A 21,950-nucleotide genomic window follows, 5' to 3' on the forward strand; every position below is an offset into this window, starting at 1 on the left:
AAGCTTTTGTCTTCTGATTTTCTGATCCAAGGAAGCTGTTGCTTCCTGTAGCGTGGCGTCTTTCCTGCTCTGGCTCTGCATCCCAGAATTGAATGCAAGAGGAAAAAAAATTATACGGTCTTCTCAGAGTGCATGACATTATTACAGATTAGGTTTCACAATTTATTGGCTTTCCTGAAGGGAATCCATCCTGGATTGTTAAACAGTAACAGTCCCTAAATGTGAGAGGTCCAAGCAGAGAAAGGAGGATAATTGTGATTAATTTTAGGCCTGCTCATTTTCATAGCCTTTGGTTTGTTGCGGAGGAAGACTTTTGTTTAATTTGCTTAATGAACTCAATCTGTATAGTCTGGAGGACAGAAGGAAAAGGGGGGACATGATCGAAACATTTAAATATGTTAAAGGGTTAAATAAGGTTCAGGAGGGAAGTGTTTTTAATAGGAAAGTGAACACAAGAACAAGGGGACACAATCTGAAGTTAGTTGGGGGGAAAGATCAAAAGCAACATGAGAAAATATTATTTTACTGAAAGAGTAGTAGATGCTTGGAACAAACTTCCAGCAGACGTGGTTGGTAAATCCACAGTAACTGAATTTAAACATGCCTGGGATAAACATATATCCATTGTAAGATAAAATACAGGAAATAGTATAAGGGCAGACTAGATGGACCATGAGGTCTTTTTCTGCCGTCAGTCTTCTATGTTTCTATTCGTTTTTAATACTTTTAAGTTGCTAGGCCTCATTCTTTTCTATTTTCTCCGCTTCTTTTTCCCTCTCTGGCTTCCCAGGAGTTTGACCCGGAAGAATTTTATCACCTCCTAGAGGCAGCCGAAGGTCATGCGAAAGTTGGGCGAGGCATCAAAACAGACATTCCACGTTACATTATCAGTCAACTGGGACTCACCAAAGACCCTCTGGAGGGTAAGAGAAAAAAAAGAGGTTTTCTGGTTTGAACATACAGAACTATACAAAGTTTATATGTAAATCATATAATTGGAATTAGTTTTTGGAGCACAGCAGTATATAAAAATGGGATGAAATAAATAGTCTTATGCCTGGGCCCTGGTTAGTTGCCTGGCTCAGAATAGAATAGAATAGAATAGAATAGAATTTTATTGGCCAAGTGTGATTGGACACACAAGGAATTTGTCTTGGTGCATATGCTCTCAGCGTACATAAAATAAAATATACATTTGTCAAGAATCATGTGGTACAACACTTAATTATTGTCATAGGGCTCAAATAAGCAATGAAGAAGCAATATTAATAAAAATCTTAGGATATAAGCAACAAGTTACAGTCATACAGTCAACATGGGAGGAAATGGGTGATAGGAATGATGAGAAAAACTAGAAGAATAGAAGTGCAGATTTAGTAGAAAGTCTGACAGTGTTGAGGGAATTATTTGTTTAGTAGAGTGAAAAAAACTCTAAGTACTTCAGCCATGGCGTATGCCTGGACCCATAATCTGTCTGGATATATATGTGAAGAGTAACGCAGGAGGACTAGATAAGGTATCAGAATATATGATGGCAATTAATGAACCAGATAAATGATGAAGAGACGTTTGTAGAAAACAATGGTTTACTGTTCAGTGCAAAATATCTTCAGTCTTCTATATACAGGGACTTTACATCAGCTATATTCAACTTGCTTACAAGTAGATATTCTACTTACAAGTAGATATTCATCCAATTCAGGTTACAAGTAGACACCAAACTAATCCAGGTTTCTAGTAGATACCAAACCAACCCAGGTTTCTTCGTATCACTATCACAGTTCTACTCAATATCTAACTCACGCTCAAACTGCTCCAGCCAGCCAACTAACAACCACCGTCTACAACAAATGACCACACAGGAACATGGTGAAGTTGATTTGCATCTTATAATGCTCTGGCCCAATCACATTGCAGTTCACACCCAATGACTCAGCATTAACATGCTTACATTCTACCTTTTACCTTATACGGTAATACAATGAAATATCACCCAGGATTGCTATTCCTGACAATCTGCTTTGTATGCATCACTTGGGCTTGGCTGCAGGCAACATCTCTAATTTAACTTGATTTAAATACTAGACCAGTGATGGCAAACTTTTTTTGGCTCAAGTGCCAAAAGTTTGCGCGCTTTCAATGGCGCGCGTGTGCCCAACCCTACAATGCAATGCCCTCCCATTTGTGCATGCGTACAATCCATGTGCTGCCCCTTGTGCATGCACACAACCCCCTCTGCACTGCTCCCCCTGTGCATGTACACAGTCCTTACTGAAGTCTCCAGATATCCAGTTGGCCTATTTTTCGCCGTCCCCAGGCTTCAGGAGACTTGAAAATCAGCTGGCCAGCTTATGTATGCACACTGGAGCTGACAGGGCAACACCTCACATGCCTTCAAATATGGCTGTGCATGCCACCTGTGGCACGTATGCCATAGGTTCGCCATCACTGTGTTAGGCCAATATTGAAGCAGTAAACAATACTCCATTCAAGGAACTATCAACTCAGACAAACAATCGATCAATGTAAACAACAGCCTAATCAAAGAACCATGAAGACCATTCCCATCAACACTTGACAGGGCATCAACTGAGACCAAACCACACTCCATTCTAGCCCTGATGCTGTTATCTAGTCTGGTAATGAAATGTCTGCAAGAATTTTAGATTGTGCAGAAGCTGATAGAATGACACTGGAGCTCAAGGACTGAAAAGACACAAGATATTATGAAGTATAGGGAGAATTCTATACATGGTTGGATAAAAGAGGAAATAAAAATAATGCTGTTTTCAAGGGGAATGAATAAGTTTAATAGAGCTTTTTAAAATAATATTATATTAAATTAGGATTTTTGTAGTAGAATAGAATAGAATTCTTTATTGGCCAAGTTGATTGGACACACAAGGAATTTATCTTTGGTGCATATGCTCTCAGTGTACATAAAAGAAAAGGATACATTTGTCAAGAATCATGTGGTACAACACTTAATGAACACGAATGAACCAGATATGAAAATGAACGTTAAAATATTTGAAATCTGAAAAATTGGTCATGCCTAAGACCAAATAGTTAACCGTTGGTAATATACACCGTACAATAGATTTAAACTAGGCTGTGAAGGAGACAGCAGGGGTGGGGTGGGTTATGTAAAGTATTGTCCTTGTTTTGTCTTGTCTATGTTTATATTTGAAATAAAAACAATTTTTTAAAAAACCTAATGTCTGCAAGAAAATAATCAAGTTCCGAGAGCGTGCCCAGGACCTCACGGTTGATTTAAATCACAGATAATGGAAAGAATTCTGCCAATCAGAAAAAGCAAGATTGTTGTGACCATCAAAAAGACAAACACAAAAACAAGGAAGGCAGATGGGAAACAGATCAAGTGTCTTTTTTGTCATCGTCATTTCAGTTGTGCTTTTCTTTCTTCCCCAGAAATTGTGCAGTTTGATCAGGTTGACTGCCCTTCCCCAGTTGGCCCAGAGCAGCAAGATGAACTTCCTGAGGTAAAATTATATTCTTCCCTTTCTGGTCTGTTGCAAGGCATTTCTCTAAAAGTTGTACGTTTTGCAATCCAGGCAGCTTTAACATGTGTAGACATCAGTTCCCACAGTTCTCCAGTGAATTCACTGGGGAATTGTAGGAGTTAAAAAATTCCCAAGGTTGAGAAAAACATGACTCTGGACCACGGGTGTCAAACCTGATTTCATTAAGGGCCACATCAGGGTTGTGTTTGACCTTGGTGGTGGTGGGGGGGGCTGGATGGGTGTGGCCAACTCAACATCACTTGGGTCATCAGAGCCTGTGGCAACTTGAGGACTCAGAGAGGGGCGGCATACAAATCTAATAAATTATTATTATTATTATTATTATTATTATTATTATTATTATTATTATTATTATTATTATTATGTCAGTACAACACAGCAAACGAGATCACTATGCTGGATTTCGTATTTCATCACCAGTCGGACACTTCCCAAGCACCTAAGACTGCGTGATGTAGCGGCGAATTATGTTTGCCGATCCCAGTAAAAAGCAGCCTTTTGCAATTGACAGATGGAGATTTTGTCAATTCCGATGGTTTTCAAAGGTCCGCTGAGATCCTTTGGTACTGCGCCCAGCGTGCCAAGTACCACAGGGATCACTTTCACTGGCTTATGCCAGAGTCGTTGCAGCTCGATTTTTAGATCTTCGTATTTTACTAATTTCTCTAGCTGCTTCTCCTCAATTCTGCTGTCTCCTGGGATTGCGATGTCAATGATCCATACTTTCTTTTTCTCCACGATCACAGTGTCTGGTGTATTATGCTTCAGAATACGGTCAGTCTGAAGTCGGAAGTCCCACAGTAGTTTTGCTTGCTCATTTTCGACCACTTTTTTGGGCTTATGATCCCACCAGTTCTTTGCCACTGGTAAATGGTAGTTCCGGCACAAGTTCCAGTGGACCATTATTATTATTATTATTATTATTATTATTATTATTATTATTATTATTATTATTATTATTAAATTGTCTGCCAGCAAAAATGGGCTCCCAAGCTAAATTTTCCACTGTGACGGCCTTCTGCAAACCTCTGCGAGCAAAAAAGGAGCTCGAAAGGGCCACGCGTGACCCTCCCAATCTCCATTTTTGCTGACAGAAGCAGTGTGGACCAGTTTTTTGCTGTTTCCAGGTTGTCCCCCTAGAGATCTAAGCTCTCTGCGGGCCGGATCCAGCCCATGGACTTTGAGCTTGATACGCCTGCTCTAAACTAAAATTCCTAAAGGCACAAATGTAATCAAGATTGATATTTTATTTTACTATTTTTCTTTTCTCATTATTTATTTATTCATTCATTCATTCATTTGTTTATTTGATTTTTATGCCGCCCTTCTCCTTAGACTCAGGGCGGCTTACAACATGTTAGCAATAGCACTTTTTTTTTTAAAGCTAGGCTATTGCCCCCACAATCCGGGTCCTCATTTTACCCACCTCGGAAGGATGGAAGGCTGACTCAAGCTTGAGCCGGTGATGAGATTTGAACCGCTGACCTTCAGATCTACAAGTCAGCTTCAGTGTCCTGCAGTACAGCACTCTACCTGCTGCGCCACCCCGGCTCATCATATTATATGATATTAATAATAATAATAATTAATAATAATAATAATTTATTAGATTTGTATGCCGCCCCTCTCCGAAGACTTGGGGTGGCTCATTAAACAAAGATACTTAACATTAAGGACCCACATTTTCACAAGCAAAGATCATGATAACTGAATACCGAGTCCTAGGAGAAAGGCGGCCTAGAAATCGTACTAATAATAAATAAATAATAAATAATATCTGCTAGCAAAACAAGCAACACAGAAGCAATCTACCCAACCAAAAGGGTTTACTAATTAGCCACTTTACCTAGTTGGATAACAAAACATTGGTTTAAAAAACCCACCAAGCTCAGAGAACACCACATTCTAAAGTTCAGCCCAGAGCTACACAAATTCTCTTCCAGAGTGGCTTCTACTCCATTATATTACTTGGGTGGGGGAAAAAAGAGCACAGGAGTTTGAATTTTGATTTCAGTATAAATAGGATTGATATTGAATGTGTATTAGTCATTGTAACTCTTTCATGGCACTTCCTTAGCCTTCCTACAATAAATCTACTTAATAAATAACCCAAATGATAAGTACAGTGGTACCTCGTGATACGAACCCCTCGTGATACGAACCCAGGGTTCAGAAATTTTTTGCCTCTTCTTACGAACTTTTTTCGGCTTACAAACCCACCGCAGATCGCAAAATGGTGCTCCGCTGGGCGCCACCGCCCAGCTGTCACCTTTTAAAACAGCCGGGGGGCTTCTCGGCTTTCTCCCAAACCCAAACCCAAACTTTTCGGGTTTGGGTTCGGGAGGCTGCCGAGAAGTGCTGCCGCCCGGCTGTCACCTTCTGAAACAGCAGGGCGCTTCTCGGCGGCCTCCGGAACCCGAACCCGAACGCCGAGAAGCCCCCCGGCTGTTTTAAAAGGTGACAGCCAGGCGGCGGCGCACAGCGGAGCGCCATTTTGCAATTTTCCCCCCCCTTTGCACGCATTAATCACTTTTACATTGTTTCCTATGGGAAATAATGTTTCGCCTTACGAACCTACTTCCGGAACCAATTAAGTTCATAAGATGAGGTATTACTGTACTTCATTTCGGAAGCTGCGGGAGCTTCATCACTGGAGGCTTTCAAAAAGAGATTGGACTGTCATTTGTCAGAAGTGGTGTAGGATCTCTTGCTTGGGCAGGGGTGGTGGGGTTGGTTGGACTAGACCAGTGTTTCCCAACCTTGGCAACTTGAAGATATTTGGACTTCAACTCCCAGAATTCCCCAGCCAGCGAATGCTGGCTGGGGAATTCTGGGAGTTGAAGTCCAAATATCTTCAAGTTGCCAAGGTTGGGAAACACTGGACTAGATGACCTACAAGGTCCCTTCCAACTCTGTTTATCTAATCTATCTGTTCTTTCTATGGACTGCAATAATAGGTTTTCCCCTTCGCTTTCTCTGTCTCTTGCAGAACCAGTCTTCTACCCCCATTTCTCGGAGGAAGCCCCATGAAAGCGACTTTGAAACTATCAAGTTGATCAGCAATGGGGCTTACGGGTGAGTAGGATGAGCAAGTAGAAGCCTTCCCCTTTTGCTGCGGGACCAAAACTCTTAGAAAAAACATTGTGCAAAAAGGGGAAAGGACAAAAGAATTGTGCCTAAGTGAGAAAATCAGGTGACTCCTCTTTGCAGAAAAAATGTGTAGTGCAAAAAAATTTGCATTAGGTCAGGGGTAGGCAAAGTTGGCTCTTCTATGACATGTGGACTACAACTCCCAGAATTCCTGAGCTAGCATGATTGGCTCAGGGATTCTGGGAGTTGAAGTCCACAAGCCATAGAAGAACCAACTTTGCCTACTCCTGCGCTAGGTAGTCCTCAACTTACAGCCACAAGTGGGACCGAATTTCCAGTGAGCCACATCCAATTCTACAAACTTTTTGCCATTGTGGCTAAGAAATCAATGCAATTGTTAAGGGAATTGCATGGCCATTAAATGAATCCATCTTCCCCATTCACTCTGCTTGTCAGAAGGCAGCTGGGAAGGTCACAAATGGCTATCACATGGATCCTAGGATGCTGCAGCTGGTACATGTCAGTTGCCAAGCACTCAAATTTTAATAATGTGACCATGGGGATGCTACAATGGCTGTTAAGTAAGTGATGGCTGTTAAGGCGTGAGCTGTAGTGGCGTAGTGGAAGGAATGCAGTATTGCAGGCTAATTCTGCCTACTGCTGCCTGGCAGAGTCAAGCAAAAATGAGCATAACTGTGGCCACAACTTGCTTCCTCAGCTACAGTGGGACCTCATGATACGAACCCCTCGTCTTATGAACAACCTGAGATACGAACCCGGGATTCAGAAATTTTTTGCCTCTTCTTACGAACTTTTTCCTTCTTACCCGCTGAGAAGCCCCACCGCCCGGCTGTCGCTTTTTGAAACAGCCCGGGGGCTTCTCAGCGTCAACCCGAACGCCAAACCCGAATTTCCGGGTTCGGCCTTCAGGAGGCCGCCGAGAAGCCCCCCGGCTGTTTCAAAAGACGACAGCCGGGCGGCGGGGCTTCTCGGCGGCCTCCCGAACGCCGAACCCGGAAGTTCGGCAAAAGTTCAGGTTCGGGAGGCCGCTGGGAAGCCCCGCCGCCCGGCTGCCATCTTTTAAAACAGCTTCTCGGCGGCCTCCCGAATGCCGAACCCAGAAGTTCGGGTTTGGCGTTCGGGTTCAGGAGGACACTGAGAAGCCCCCGGCTGTTTCAAAAAGCGACAGCCTGGCGGCGGGACTTCTCAACGGCCTCCTGAACCCGAACATTTGCCAAACTTCCGGGTTCGGCATTCGGGAGGCCGCCGAGAAGCCCCGCCGCCTGGCTGTCACCTTTTAAAACAGCCGGGGGGCTTCTCGGCGGCCTCCCGAACGCCGAACCCAGAAGTTCGGGTTTGGCGTTCGGGTTCAGGAGGACGCTGAGAAGCCCCCTGGCTGTTTCAAAAGGTGACAGCTGGGCGGCGGCATTTTTTTGCGGGGGTTTTTTTTCGTTGCACGGATTAATTGATTTTACATTGTTTCCTATGGGAAACAATGTTTCATCTTACGAACTTTTCATCTTACGAACCTCCCCCAGGAACCAATTAGATTCGTAAGACGAGGCATTACTGTATTGATATTTCTCCACGGCTTAGCCATTTGGTATGACGTCATCTACGACCGCGCCTTAACTAGATCGCAAGTTACAAGGAAATGTCAGGGAAATATCAGGGAATTTCAAAATGCTTTCCCGCTGGACACCCTGAAGTCAAGAACTACCTGGACTCGAATCAATCCTCATTATGGCCCCTACAGTCACTATCTATCAGCTTCATCTGTATCAACTTTCTGCCAAGTGGACTAAACAATGGGTAGAAAATATCAAGATGTTCCCATCTTCCCAAGTTGCCCAATAATTCTCCATGTTCCTTTAGCGCTGTCTACCTGGTGCGGCACAAGGAGAGTCGCCAACGCTTTGCCATCAAGAAGATTAACAAGCAGAACCTGGTGTTGCGGAACCAGATCCAGCAAGTCTTTGTGGAACGCGACATCCTGACCTTTGCGGAGAACCCTTTCGTGGTCAGCATGTTCTGCTCCTTCGAAACCAGGTGTCACCTCTGCATGGTCATGGAGTATGTTGAAGGTGAGGTTGCAGGAGGACATATCTTGGTGGGCGTGGGTGGAAATGGAGCCACCAAGATCTCTAGGAAAGAGCAGGTGGTCTCAGCCTAGGTGGCGCGGTGGTTAGACTGCAGCACCGCAGGCTACTTCAGCTTATTGCAAGCTCTAGTTCATCAGTTCAAATCTCACCACCGGCTCAAGGTTGACTCAGCCTTCCACCCTTCCGAGGTGGGTAAAATGAGGACCCAGATTGTTGGGGGCAATATGCGGATTCTGTAAACTGCTTAGAGAGGGCTGTAAAAACACTGAAAAGGATTTAGGGGTAGTGATTTCTGACAGTCTCAAAATGGGTGAACAGTGCGGTTAGGCGGTAGGGAAAGCAAGTAGGATGCTTGACTGCATAGCTAGAGGTATAACAAGCAGGAAGAGGGAGATTATGATCCCGTTATATAGAGTGCTGGTGAGATCACATTTGGAATACTGTGTTCAGTTCTGGAGACCTCACCTACAAAAAGATATTGACAAAATTGAACGGGTCCAAAGACGGGCTACAAGAATGGTGGAAGGTCTTAAGCATAAAACGTATCAGGAAAGACTTCATGAACTCAATCTGTATAGTCTGGAGGACAGAAGGAAAAGGGGGGACATGATAGAAACATTTAAATATGTTAAAGGGTTAAATAAGGTCCAGGAGGGAAGTGTTTTTAATAGGAAAGTGAACCCAAGAACTAGGGGACACAATCTGAAGTTAGTTGCGGGAAAGATCAAAAGCAACATGAGAAAATATTATTTTACTGAAAGAGTAGTAGTAGATCCTTGGAACAAACTTCCAGCACACATGGTAGATAAATCCACAGTAACTGAATTTAAACATGCCTGGGATAAACATATATCCATTGTAAGATAAAATACAGAAAATAGTATAAGGGCAGACTAGATGGACCATGAGGTCTTTTTCTGCCGTCAGACTTCTATGTTTCTATGTTTCTATATAAGTCTAAATGCTATTGCTATGTGGAGCCACAGTGCTTGGTCTAGATTTTAGTAAGGTTTACAGATTATTCTAAGCTAAACCTATGGGTCTATGGCAGGGGTAGGCAATGTTGGCTCTTCTAATAGCTATTGCTATTGTGTGGAAGAAATCCCAGGTCTGTCTAAGGCAGCATCTCTACTTAAGGGATCAGGGGTGGCAAAACCTGAAAAAGTTTTTTTTCCATGGACAGATCACTTTTACTTATTTATTTATTTATTTGATTTTTTTTTTTTTATGCCGCCCTTCTCCTTAGACTCAGGGCGGCTTACAACATGTTAGCAATAGCACTTTTTAACAGAGCCAGCCTATTGCCCCCACAATCCAGGTCCTCATCTTACCCACCTCGGAAGGATGGAAGGCTGAGTCAACCTTGAGCCGGTGATGAGATTTGAACCGCTGACCTTCAGATCTGCAGTCAGCTTCAGTGACCTGCAGTACAGCACTCTACCTGCTGCACCACCCCGGCTCTCTAGCTTTTGTCAGTTAGTCAAGGTGGTCGTGGGGTAGATATATGTGATTTGATTTTATCAGAGTTTGTTGCAGAAAAATCTATTTCCAGAAGCACACACAGACTGATTCAGCTGGATTCATTAATTTCCTTATAAACATAGTAATATATATGCACTGCTCAAAAAAATAAAGGGAACACTTAAACACCACAATATAACTCCAAGTAAATCAAACTTCTGTGAAATCAAACTGTCAACTTAGGAAGCAACACGGATTGACAATCAATTTCACATGCTGTTGTGCACAGAATACTTTGCACAGAACAAAGTATTCAATGAGAATATTTCATTCATTCAGATCTAGGATGTGTTCTTGGAGTGTTCCCTTTATGTTATTTTTTTTTGAGCAGTATATATACAACACCACAAGTAGATTATTTCTTCAAGTAAACACAACCAAGAGTTAGTTTCATTTCATGAAATGGATAAATTAACATATGAATTGAAAAATAAAGATGACTCAGACTTCTATAAATGTTGGAATATGTTTTATTGTTGGATGGAAAAACAAAAAAGTTTAAGACAGTCAAAATAAAAAATTAAATAATTTAAGAGAAAGAAATAAGAGTTTAAATATCAGGGGGGAGGGGAAGTAAGAAAAGATCTATTTGAAAGAACAATGTATAGAAATTGTAAATGTTTAGTAAATATTAGCCATATAAGAATGAATAAGTATAAATAAGGAGCATAAGAAATGTAAAACCAACCTGTCACATAACACCCACTGTTCATTTTTAATGGTTTTGTTTGTTTTATCTTTTCCTAAATAAGGAAAAAAATTATATTAAAAAGTTAGTTTCATTTCAGCAGAGCAGGCAAGTACAAAGAGGACCGATAGTATAGAGTGGGACCAGAGAGCAGACTGGATCGATCCACGCCCAGCCTTAAGCTTAAGTTTTCAGTTTTGATTCTCTGCACAGACTCAGATGTGGTTAGCTCTCATTGGCTGACTTCTTTGCTATGCCTATTCATTGGCTGGCCTTGTTAACATGGCTCTCCCAGTTCATGAATATCTTAACAGACTTGGTATTGGGCAATTTCTGGTATCCTTTGCTCCCAAGAGAAAGAACTTCATCTTGGCAAAGTTCTGGATTTGGCTTGAATTTAATATCCATTTCTAGAAAAGCACGGAGCATTCCACAGTTCTGCGGTTTCATATTGCATGTGCTGAATTCCTAAAAGGCTACAGAGTTTTGGAATCCAGAGATTGGTGGACTTTGAAAAGCAACATTTATATCCCTGTCAAACAGCTGCCAAAGGAAGCCTGCAAAATATGTTGTATGACGCCTGCCAAAGTTTCAAAAGCATCACTAGTGTTTTAGACTGTGCATTTGGAAGTGCAATGTTAAAGGGCTTGACATTTTCATCTTCCTTCCCCAAACCTTCTCCAGTTTGCCTAAAATCTGCTCCTTGAGCTTAAACATTTTCCTAGTGATCTCTGCCAAAAGAAATCTCAGTCATAGACTTTTTTTTAAAAAGCCCTCCTTTTGGAAAACGAAATAAAAGAACGAGGTACAGTGATCCCTCAATTTTCGCGGGGGTTGCGTTCCCAGACTTCCCGCGAAAGTCGAATTTCCACGAAGTAGAGATGCGGAAGTAAAAACACCATTTTTGGGTATGGACAGCCAAAAACTACCCCCGCGCACCCTTATCCAAGGCCGCGCAAGGAGCCGGGCTTGAAGTTGGAGACAGGGAGCGACGAAAGTGCAGAGGCCGGCAAAGATTGTTTTGAATGTCGGCCGCCCCCGCCCCTCCAGCGCCTACGGCCCCCTTGCCATTACCACCCACCCACCCGATCCGCCCCTCTCACCGGCTTTCTTGGGTCACAAGTCCTGCAGCAGCGCTGGTGGCTACGGCTTCTCGTCTTCCTCATTCGGCCGCTAGCCGCTCTGAGCACTTTGAGAATGCCCGCCCCGCCCCTCTCGCAGTCCCTTAGCTGAGAGCGATTTCGTCCCAGCTGTCAGCGAGGGGGCTGCAGGAGAGGCGGGGCAGGTGTTCTCACAGAGAGAGAGCAACAGACAGAGCGAGATAGAAAGGAGAGAGGGAGAGAGAGTGAGAAAGAGAGAGAGAGAGAGCAAGAGGGGGGGAGAGTGGAAGGTAGAGAGAGAGAGAGAAATGATAGAAAAAAGGGGAGAAAAAAGAGAAATGAGAAAATGATTGAAGCAGAGAATGACAGGAAAGAGAGAGAAAGAGAGAGAGAAGTGACTCTTGGTGATGACGTATGACGTCATTGGGTGGGAAAAACCATGGTATAGAAAAAAAACCCGTGGAGTATTTTTTAATTAATATTTTTTGAAAAACCGTGGTATAGCCATTTCGCGAAGTTTGAACCCACGAAAATCGAGGGATCACTGTATTGCCAATTATGTTTGTTTGGCATGGTGAGATGCGCTTTTAGCTTTTCTAAGTGTGTGACGGGGGAAGGGGGCAAAAGATTTTCTCTTTGATTTCTACAAGACCCTCTTATAAAGCAAATGTAAAATGTTATCCATTTTGAAATTTTTAAAAAGCACTGGACTCTTTTTACGAACATTAAAGGATCCTGGAGAGAAAAAAAAGCAATGCCATTAAAAGAAGCATTTTGTTAAAGAGATTTTAAAAACAACATGAAAGGCAGAATTAAATAAAATCTGTTTACTTGATGTTTAAAAGAGAGTTAGCCCAACAAGCTGGAAAAAAAGGTTAGATCAGGGATGTCTTACAAATGGCGAGCAGCAGCCAGTGCTCCCAGATGCGTGGTTCCGGTAAGAAAATCCCAGTTGTGTACGCAGCTACGCGCCTCTGATGCGCCATTGCGTGAGAGCAAAATTTAGGCTATTTTCACCAATTTTTTGCTTCCGTGCATGCGCAAAAGCAAAAATATTGGCGAAAATAGCCAAAATCTCGCTCACGCGCATTCTCTCACGAGATTTGGCTTGCTGTGTATGCGCAAAAGCCAAATCCCACCCCAATGGGTGCGCGTGCTCCCATGACGGCCTCCAAGGGAGCTCCAGTAGAAGGTAAGAAGAGGGGCCCTTCACTGTGTCTAACCTAGGCATGCTAGCTGGGGAATTCTGGGAGTTGAAGTCTGTTAGAACGTCTAGGCAATATAACAAATCTTCAAAAAAAATTAAGTAGAGTTAATGTAGCAATGAAGGTTAGTCAGTCAATGAATCAGACTTAGTACAAAATAGAACAATATTATTATATACAGATAGGCAAAAAACTAATAGTAGTTATACAGTCCAATATCATACACGTTTGCCCAGGTTCGCCTGGTGCACCAGTTGCGGCCCTATCTAGACCGGGACTCACTACTCACAGTCACTCATGCCCTCATCACCTCAAGGTTCGACTACTGTAACGCTCTCTACATGGGGCTACCTTTGAAAAGTGTTCAGAAACTTCAGATTGTGCAGAATGCAGCTGCGAGAGCAATCATGGGCTTCCCAAGGTATGCCCGTGTTACACCAACACTCCGCAGTCTGCATTGGTTGCCAATCGGTTTCCGGTCACAATTCAAAGTGTTGGTTATGACCTATAAAGCCCTTCATGGCATCAGACCAGAATATCTCCGGGACCGCCTTCTGCCGCACGAATCCCAGCGACCAGTTAGGTCCCACAGAGTTGGCCTTCTCCAGGTCCTGTCGACTAAACAATGTTGTTTGGCGGGACCCAGGGGAAGAGCCTTCTCTGTGGTGGCCCCGACCCTATGGAACCAACTCCCCCCAGATATCAGAGTTGCCCCCACCCTCCTTGCCTTTCGTAAGCTCTTAAAAACCCACCTCTGTCGTCAGGCATGGGGGAATTGAAATATTCCCTTCCCCTAGGCTTATAAAATTTATGTATGGTATGACTGTATGTATGACTGATCTCTTAAATTGGGGTTTTTAGATTTTTTAATATTAGATTTGTTTACGTTGTCTTTTTACTGTTGTTAGCCGCCCAGAGTCTACGGAGAGGGTCGGCACACAAATCTAATAAATACAATACAAATACAAATGAATCAGACTTAGTACAAAATAGAACAATATTATTATATACAGATAGGCAAAAAACCAATAGTAGTTACACGGTCCAATATCATACACATATAATCCTAATAATGGTTTACAAACCAGGTTATCGCACATAGCAAGTATAGGCACAGCAAATATAAATCTCTCTAGTACAAACTCCCCCAAGATGAACATCGTTGGCTCCCTCTTGTGGCCAACCAGCACATGTCTCTTAAAGGTACAGTCTTAAACTTACATTGTTAGCCTATGTATTACAACACCCAACATATTTATATACAGTATACTAACAAAGTCCCCAGGTGTTAAAGTTGCCAAAGTTGGACAACCCTGGTTTAAGATGTCAAATAATCAAAGCTGGGTTTGTCCAGTGTCTTTGGTGTTTTACTTATAGTGGACTCTCTGACATTCTATCTCCTTTAGGTGGAGACTGTGCCACACTGCTGAAGAACATGGGGCCTCTGCCTGTGGACATGGCCCGGATGTATTTTGCTGAGACCGTCCTTGCCCTTGAGTACCTCCACAATTACGGCATTGTTCACAGGGATCTCAAGCCAGACAAGTGAGACTGGGGTACAAGTCAGGTTGTGAAATGCAGGGAGGTGGGTGGGATGCATTTGTTTCAATAATTCTTATTTAGGGAGTCTTCTTCTAATACGTTTGTCTTGCTGTAGCCTAGAATGCTGACTGGCTGTTGGGTGGGTTGCCCTGAGCAGTAGCATCTATACATTTGTGACAAACAACTGAATTCTCTCACATAACATTCTGCTTTTTGGAATTAGAGGCCAGTGTCCCAAATGTCTAAAACGTTTGCTGATTTTTTAATTAATTAATCTAATTTATATTAGATCCATCTCGTAAATGAGTGACTCTGGGCAGCATATAACAGAAAGTTTACAGGTTTTGAACTATTTGGTTGATTCCTTTCATGGTTCAAACTCCTTTCCCTTCCTTCCTTCCTTCCTTCCTTCCTTCCCTCCCTCCTTCCCTTCCTTTCTCTCCCTCTTTCCTCCCACTTCCTTCTTCCTTCTTTCCTTCCCTCCCCCCTCACTCCCTTCCTTCCTTTCTCCCTTCCTCTTTCCTACCTTCTTTCCTTCCTTCCTTCCTCCCCTCCCTCTCTCCTCCTCCCTCCCTTCCTCCCTCTCTCCCTCTTTCCTCCCTCTTCCTTCTTTCCTTCCCTCCCTCCCCCCTCCATCCCTTCCTTCCTTTCTCCCTCCCTCTTTCCTTTCTCCCTCCCTCTTTCCTCCTTCCTTCTTTCCTTCCCTCCCTTCCCCCTCCATCCCTTCCTTCCTTTCTCCCTCCCTCTTTCCTTCCTCCCTCTTCCTTCCTTCCTTCCCTCCCTCCATCCTTCCCTCCTTCCTTCCCTCCCTCCCTTCCTTTCTCTCCCTCTTTCCTCCCACTTCCTTCTTTCTTCTTTCCTTCCCTCCCACCCTCCCCCCTCACTCCCTTCCTTCCTTTCTCCCTTCCTCTTTCCTTCCTCCTTCCTTTCTCCGTTCCTCCCCTCCCTCTCTCCTCCTCCCTCCCTTCCTTCCTCTCCCTCTTTCCTCCCTCTTCCTTCTTTCCTTCCCTCCCTCCCTCCCCCCTCCATCACTTCCTTCCTTTCTCCCTCCCTCTTTCCTTTCTCCCTCCCTCTTTCCTCCTTCTTCCTTCTTTCCTTCCCTCCCTCCCCCCTCCATCCCTTCCTTCCTTCCTTCCTTCCTTCCAGCTTGCTCATCACATCCATGGGCCACATCAAGCTGACCGACTTTGGCCTGTCCAAGATTGGCTTGATGAACATGACGACCAATCTCTACGAGGGCCACATTGAGAAGGACACCAGAGAGTTCGTAGATAAACAGGTACGATGTTTGTATGGCCAGGAGCATGTGTGTCTGTCTTCTAACGAAAGCTACTAGTTTGTTGTGCTGGGGACCAAGGAAAGAGCCTCCAAACCTCAGAAGCCATGGGCCCATCTGAAGGCATCCTCACTCTCTTGATTCTGCCCTTTCTGGGTTTAAGGGGGGAGGCAGGGATCCCATCCATCCCTAAGAAGAAACCTCCGTATTCACAGAAACAAAAACTCTGTTTTTCTTTCTCTCCCTTGACAGGTCTGTGGGACTCCTGAGTACATTGCTCCGGAAGTGATCCTGATCCAAGGCTACGGCAAGCCAGTGGACTGGTGGGCCATGGGCATAATACTCTACGAGTTCCTGATCGGCTGCGTCCCGTTCTTCGGTGACACCCCAGAGGAACTCTTTGGGCAAGTGATAAGTGGTAGGTTTTGCTTTTTCTTAGAAACATAGAAGATTGACGGCAGAAAAAGACCTCATGGTCCATCTAGTCTGCCCTTATACTATTTTCTGTATTTTATCTTAGGATGGATATGTGTTTATCCCAGGCATGTTTAAATTCAGTTACTGTGGATTTATCTACCACGTCTTCTGGAAGTTTGTTCCAAGGATCTACTACTCTTTCAGTAAAATAATATTTTCTCATGTTGCTTTTGATCTTTCCCCCAACTAACTTCAGATTGTGCCCCCTTGTTCTTGTGTTCACTTTCCTATTAAAAACACTTCCTTCCTGAACCTTATTTAACCCTTTAACACATTTAAATGTTTCGATTGTGTCCCCCCTTTTTCTTCTGTCCTCCAGACTATGCAGATTGAGTTCATTAAGTTTTGATGCTTAAGACCTTCCACCAAAAATGTAGCCCGTCTTTGGACCTGTTCAATTTTGTCAATATCTTTTTGTAGGTGAGGTCTCCAGAACTGAACACAGTATTCCAAATGTGGTCTCACCAGCGCTCTATATAAGGGGATCACAATCTCCCTCTTCCTGCTTGTTATAACTCTAGCTACGCAGTATGTGTCCCTTCTTAACTGAAGGGACATATATTGCGAGGTTAGAGAAATTGAACGACAATGCACTTGGGGAAAAGGAATCCTCAATCTGAGTATTGTATTGTATTGGCAGTTCTGTGTTAGCAAAAACTTCAGAAGAGAAGGATTTAGGGGTAGTGATTTCTGACAGTCTCAAAATGGGTGAGCAGTGTGGTTGGGCGGTAGGAAAAGCAAGTAGGATGCTTGGCTGCATAGCTAGAGGTATAACAAGCAGGAAGAGGGAGATTGTGATCCCCTTATATAGAGCGCTGGTGAGACCTCATTTGGAGTACTGTGTTCAGTTCTGGAGACCTCACCTACAAAAAGATATTGACAAAATTGAATAGGTCCAAAGACAGGCTACAAGAATGGTGGAAGGTCTTAAGCATAAAACGTATCAGGAAAGACTTGATGAACTCAATCTCTTTATTCTGGAGGACAGAAGGGAAAGGGGGGACATGATCGAAACATTTTAATATGTTAAAGGGTTAAATAAGGTTCAGGAGGGAAGTGTTTTTAATGGGAAAGTGAACACAAGAACAAGGGGACACAATCTGAAGTTAGTTGCGGGAAAGATCAAAAGCAACATGAGAAAATATTATTTCACTGAAAGAGTAGTAGATCCTTGGAACAAACTTCCAGCAGACGTGGTTGGTAAATCCACAGTAACTGAATCTAAACATGCCTTGGATAAACATAGATCCATCCTAAGATAAAATACAGGAAATAGTGTAAGGGCAGACTAGATGGACCAGGAGGTCTTTTTCTGCCGTCAGTCTTCTATGTTTCTATGTTTCTAAGGCAGTAAGGGCCCCATTTATTGCAGAAGCCAAGCCAGTGCCAGCCCCAGATGCTTGGTAGAACAAAAGGACCTTTGAGAAATCCAGTAGATAAACTCAAGTGAACTAGAGAAGACAAAAGTGACCTTCGTTCAGCATGTGATGCGTCCTGGAGATGACAGAAGGGAGGGGGGAGAGGGTGTTGCCTTCCCATTCCCTAGGGCTGAGTTTATTTTGTTTTATTTTAACTAATTTTTATTTTAAAATTAAATCACTAACCACTGCACCACCAAGCATGAAGGATATCCTTGTCCCCTCAAAGTTTTTGAAAAGTTTTGGGGGTAGGGAAACTTTCAAGGAGCACCCTCCAAAAACTGCCCTGGTTTTACTTCCTTAATTTCAGATGAAATCATTTGGCCTGAAGGGGATGAAGCACTTCCTGCTGATGCCCAAGATTTGATCACACAACTCCTGCGTCACTGCCCTCTGGAGCGACTGGGCACAGGTATGACAAGAGCATCAATACAAGTAGTCCTGACAGTTACTCATTGGGGTTTTTTCAAACAATTTTTTCCCCCTCCACATTGAACATACAATTTCTTATACCTTCAATACATCTTAATATACAGTGGTACCTCTACCTACAAACGCCTCTACTTACCAACTTTTCTAGATAAGAACCGGGTGTTCAAGATTTTTTTGCCTCTTCTCAAGAACCATTTTCCACTTACAAACCTGAGCCTCCGAAACTGTAACCGGAAAAGGCAGGGAGAAGCCTCCGTGGGGCCTCTCTAGGAATCTCCTGGGAGGAAACAGGGCCGGAAAAGGCGGTGAGAAGCCTCCGTGGGGCCTCTCTAGGAATCTCCTAGGAGGAAACAGGGCCGGAAAAGGCAGGGAGAAGCCTCCGTGGAGCCTCTCTAGGAATCTCCTGGGAGGAAACAGGGCCGGAAAAGGCAGGGAGACGTCTCCGTGGGGCCTCTCTAGGAATCTCCTGGGAGGAAACAGGGCCGGAAAAGGCAGGGAGAAGTCTCTGTGGGACCTCTCTAGAAATCTCCTGGGAGGAAACAGGGCCGGAAAAGGCAGGAAGAAGCCTCTGTGGGGCCTCTCTAGAAATCTCCTGGGAGGAAACAGGGCCGGAAAAGGCAGGGAGAAGCCTCTGTGGGACCTCTCTAGGAATCTCCTGGGAGGAAGCAGGGCCTCCACCCTCCCTGTGGTTTCCCCAATTGCACACATTATTTGCTTTTACATTGATTCCTATGGGAAATATTGCTTCTTCTTACAAACTTTTCTACTTAAGAACCTGGTCACGGAACGAATTAAGTTCGGAAGTAGAGGTACCACTGTACATATATCATTTTTCAAATACAATAGACTAGATCACATTCCAGGTTAACTTTATATTATTTCATCTGTATCCAACTTTCTTTTGTCCACTTCCCTCCTTCCATCTCAGGCAGCTATTCCGCCTCTATTACCTACTTTCTTACCTTTTCCCCCCTCCTTCTACTATCACCCTTCCCTTCTCCTTCCTTCTTCTTTCTCCATTCTCTCCACTTTCTCTCCTTCCTTCCTACTTCCCCTCTGCCCTCTAAATCCTTCTCTAAGTGGATAGTTCTATAATCATTACCTAACAGATTAAAATGCTTCGACAGTTACTCATTATTGTGGCCCACCAACAGCTCATGCAGCTGATGGCAGATCCTGCTCAAGGAGAGACAGGAATGGTTACTCCAGAGGAGGTGTCCTCTGGAGTAAGACTGGGGGATAATTGGCCACTCCCCTAGTCCACTTAAGGACATCAGAGGCAGCTAACAAGCTGCCGAGAACATTTGTGAAAACCCGTCTGCTCATAGTTTGCTCCGTGTTTGAAAGACTTCTGCTTAGTTTTCTCTGCTTCCGTTTCGGTTATCAAGAACTGACTCTCTGAAGCTACATAAGATATAAAGACCTATGATTGATTGATTGATTGATTGATTGATTGATTGATTGATTGATTGGATTTGTATGCCGCCCCTCTCCGAGGACCCTTCTACTTGCTCTTCTTGGCTTTAAAACTCTTTGAACTGATACCAGCTATTAATGAAGATTAATTAGTAGCTGGTTGCTTGCCAAAAAAGACTGCTTGTAGATTGCTGTGTGCATATTCACTGCTAAGATGTTTATTAGTAGTGTTGTTTGAAGTGAATAAGTGCACACAAACTGGGTGTTGTGTTATGTTCTTGGTGGGGACAGAACACTCACTGACTCAAATTATGCGGATCGCTTTGTAACTATTTGAAGTTATAATGGCACCCACCAGTCCTCATACTTACAACCATTGCAGCAGTCCTACAGTCACTTGATCAAAATTTGGGCGCATTATAACCATCTATTTTTTTATGGTTGTAGCCTTCCGGTATGTAATCCCTATTTGCAACCTTTCCAGCTGGCTTCTGTTCCGGTTTTTGGTAGAAGTTTAGTAATTACAAATAACTCTCATTAAATGCATCATTTCATGAATAAAGCAACTCCGTTTATTTCTCTGCTCTCCTGTACTTCAATACATTCCAGACATCTCTCAGTCCGTTATCTCTCTCTTAGCCGCATTTCTCACATTCCTTTTCCTGCTTCACTTAGACAAGATTTATTTCCTAACTACATAGCTTTAAAAAAGACAGCAGCACTGATTAAATACAATACAAAATGCTTTGGCTTACTTTAGCTGGCAAAAACATCTCCATATTTCTTTTCAACAGCGTTGAAACTCCACCCTTCTTCTCCTAACCTCTGACGTGCCAAATACATCACTACAATATTTAACCCATTCCTCTCCTTAATATCTTCTTCCAGACCTCTGTTCTCTACGTTTCTGAATCCTTCTGAATTTAGGATTAACCCAGCGAGCGTCTGATTCTTCCTCGCTAGATCCTGAACTCATAGCCCCATCCTGTGGCTGGCCTCCCACCTGTTCTACTACCTGTAACCCCGGGCCCGCCACTACTTCATAAACACTATCTGAATCCGAGTCCTCAATATCTTCATCATCCTCCAACTGATCAGGAGTATGTACAACAGCTTCCAACAAGCAAACTCAGTAAAGGAAACTGGATTCATTTAATTGATTCATTTAACAATTGCAGTGATTCACATAGCAGCCAATACAAAAAAAGAAAAGGCTCACTGAACAACCAACTTCCTTAGCAATAAAAATTCGGTCCGTTTTGTGGTCATATGAATTTTTAGCTTAAAATTGTAATTGGATTGGTGGGTATTGGATTTGTTATTATGTATTGTTTTTATCTTGTTGTGAGCCGCCCCGAGTTTTCGGAGAGGGGCGGCATATAAATCCAATAAATCTAATCTAATCTAATTATACCTGTACTTAAAGCTATGGCACAAGTTGAGATGTTGTGGCTCTCCTGCCCCAGAGATCAACTTCTGAGTGCCTTGGATTTCCTTCTTTCCCATCTCAACCTCTAGGAGGCGCTCATGAAGTGAAGCATCATCCCTTCTTCCACCATTTGGATTGGAACGGGTTGCTGAGGCAGAAAGCGGAGTTTATCCCCCAGCTAGAGGCTGAAGATGACACCAGCTACTTTGACAGTAAGGCTTCCCAGATGAAGAGAGAGAAAAGAAGGGGAGGGCTGCACTGGTTGGATGGCAGAGTTGCAACCCGGAATCCAGGGATGAGCCGCTACCAGAACAGCCAGGTGCTACGTTCCGGGAGCGATTTTTGGGATGCACACACGCAGTTATACGTTCCCAACGCACACATTCATGCCCCCATGCAAGATTTTATTTCTGCGCATACGCACATGTGCAAATTGAAATCTCACGTGAAGATGCTCGCGCAAGTGAGATTTCACCGATTTTCACTGCGTATGCGCAGAAGCAAAAATATCGGCGAAAATCGCTAAAATCTCTGAGATTTCACTTGCTGCGCATGTGCAGAAGGCAAATCTTGTGCTGACGTGCGCGTGCGTGCAACGGCCTTGGAGGGCGCACTGGTAGCGCAGAAGACGGCAATCCTTCTCTGCCGGAATCCCAGAAAGGCCCCTTAAAGGTCTCCTGAAAGATTGGGGTGGGGACTGCCCTTGGGA

At 43.6% G+C, this 21,950-nt stretch overlaps 1 protein-coding gene across 4 annotated transcripts in view; it reads left to right on the plus strand.

Moving 5' to 3' along the window:
• MAST3 (microtubule associated serine/threonine kinase 3) overlaps nucleotides 1–21,950 on the plus strand; it is a 130,580-nt gene that overhangs the window by 84,746 nt on the left and 23,884 nt on the right. For all 4 annotated transcript variants that reach the window (XM_070748149.1, XM_070748131.1, XM_070748141.1 and 1 more), the window contains 9 exons: nucleotides 791–923; nucleotides 3,433–3,503; nucleotides 6,535–6,620; nucleotides 8,511–8,719; nucleotides 14,658–14,796; nucleotides 15,940–16,072; nucleotides 16,322–16,487; nucleotides 18,275–18,376; nucleotides 21,331–21,453. In XM_070748149.1, the coding sequence (XP_070604250.1) occupies nucleotides 791–923; nucleotides 3,433–3,503; nucleotides 6,535–6,620; nucleotides 8,511–8,719; nucleotides 14,658–14,796; nucleotides 15,940–16,072; nucleotides 16,322–16,487; nucleotides 18,275–18,376; nucleotides 21,331–21,453 (1,162 nt within the window). The remainder of the gene's footprint in view (nucleotides 1–790; nucleotides 924–3,432; nucleotides 3,504–6,534; nucleotides 6,621–8,510; nucleotides 8,720–14,657; nucleotides 14,797–15,939; nucleotides 16,073–16,321; nucleotides 16,488–18,274; nucleotides 18,377–21,330; nucleotides 21,454–21,950) is intronic.

This window comes from Erythrolamprus reginae, chromosome 1 (assembly GCF_031021105.1).
Source record: "Erythrolamprus reginae isolate rEryReg1 chromosome 1, rEryReg1.hap1, whole genome shotgun sequence".
Lineage (NCBI taxonomy): Eukaryota > Metazoa > Chordata > Lepidosauria > Squamata > Dipsadidae > Erythrolamprus > Erythrolamprus reginae.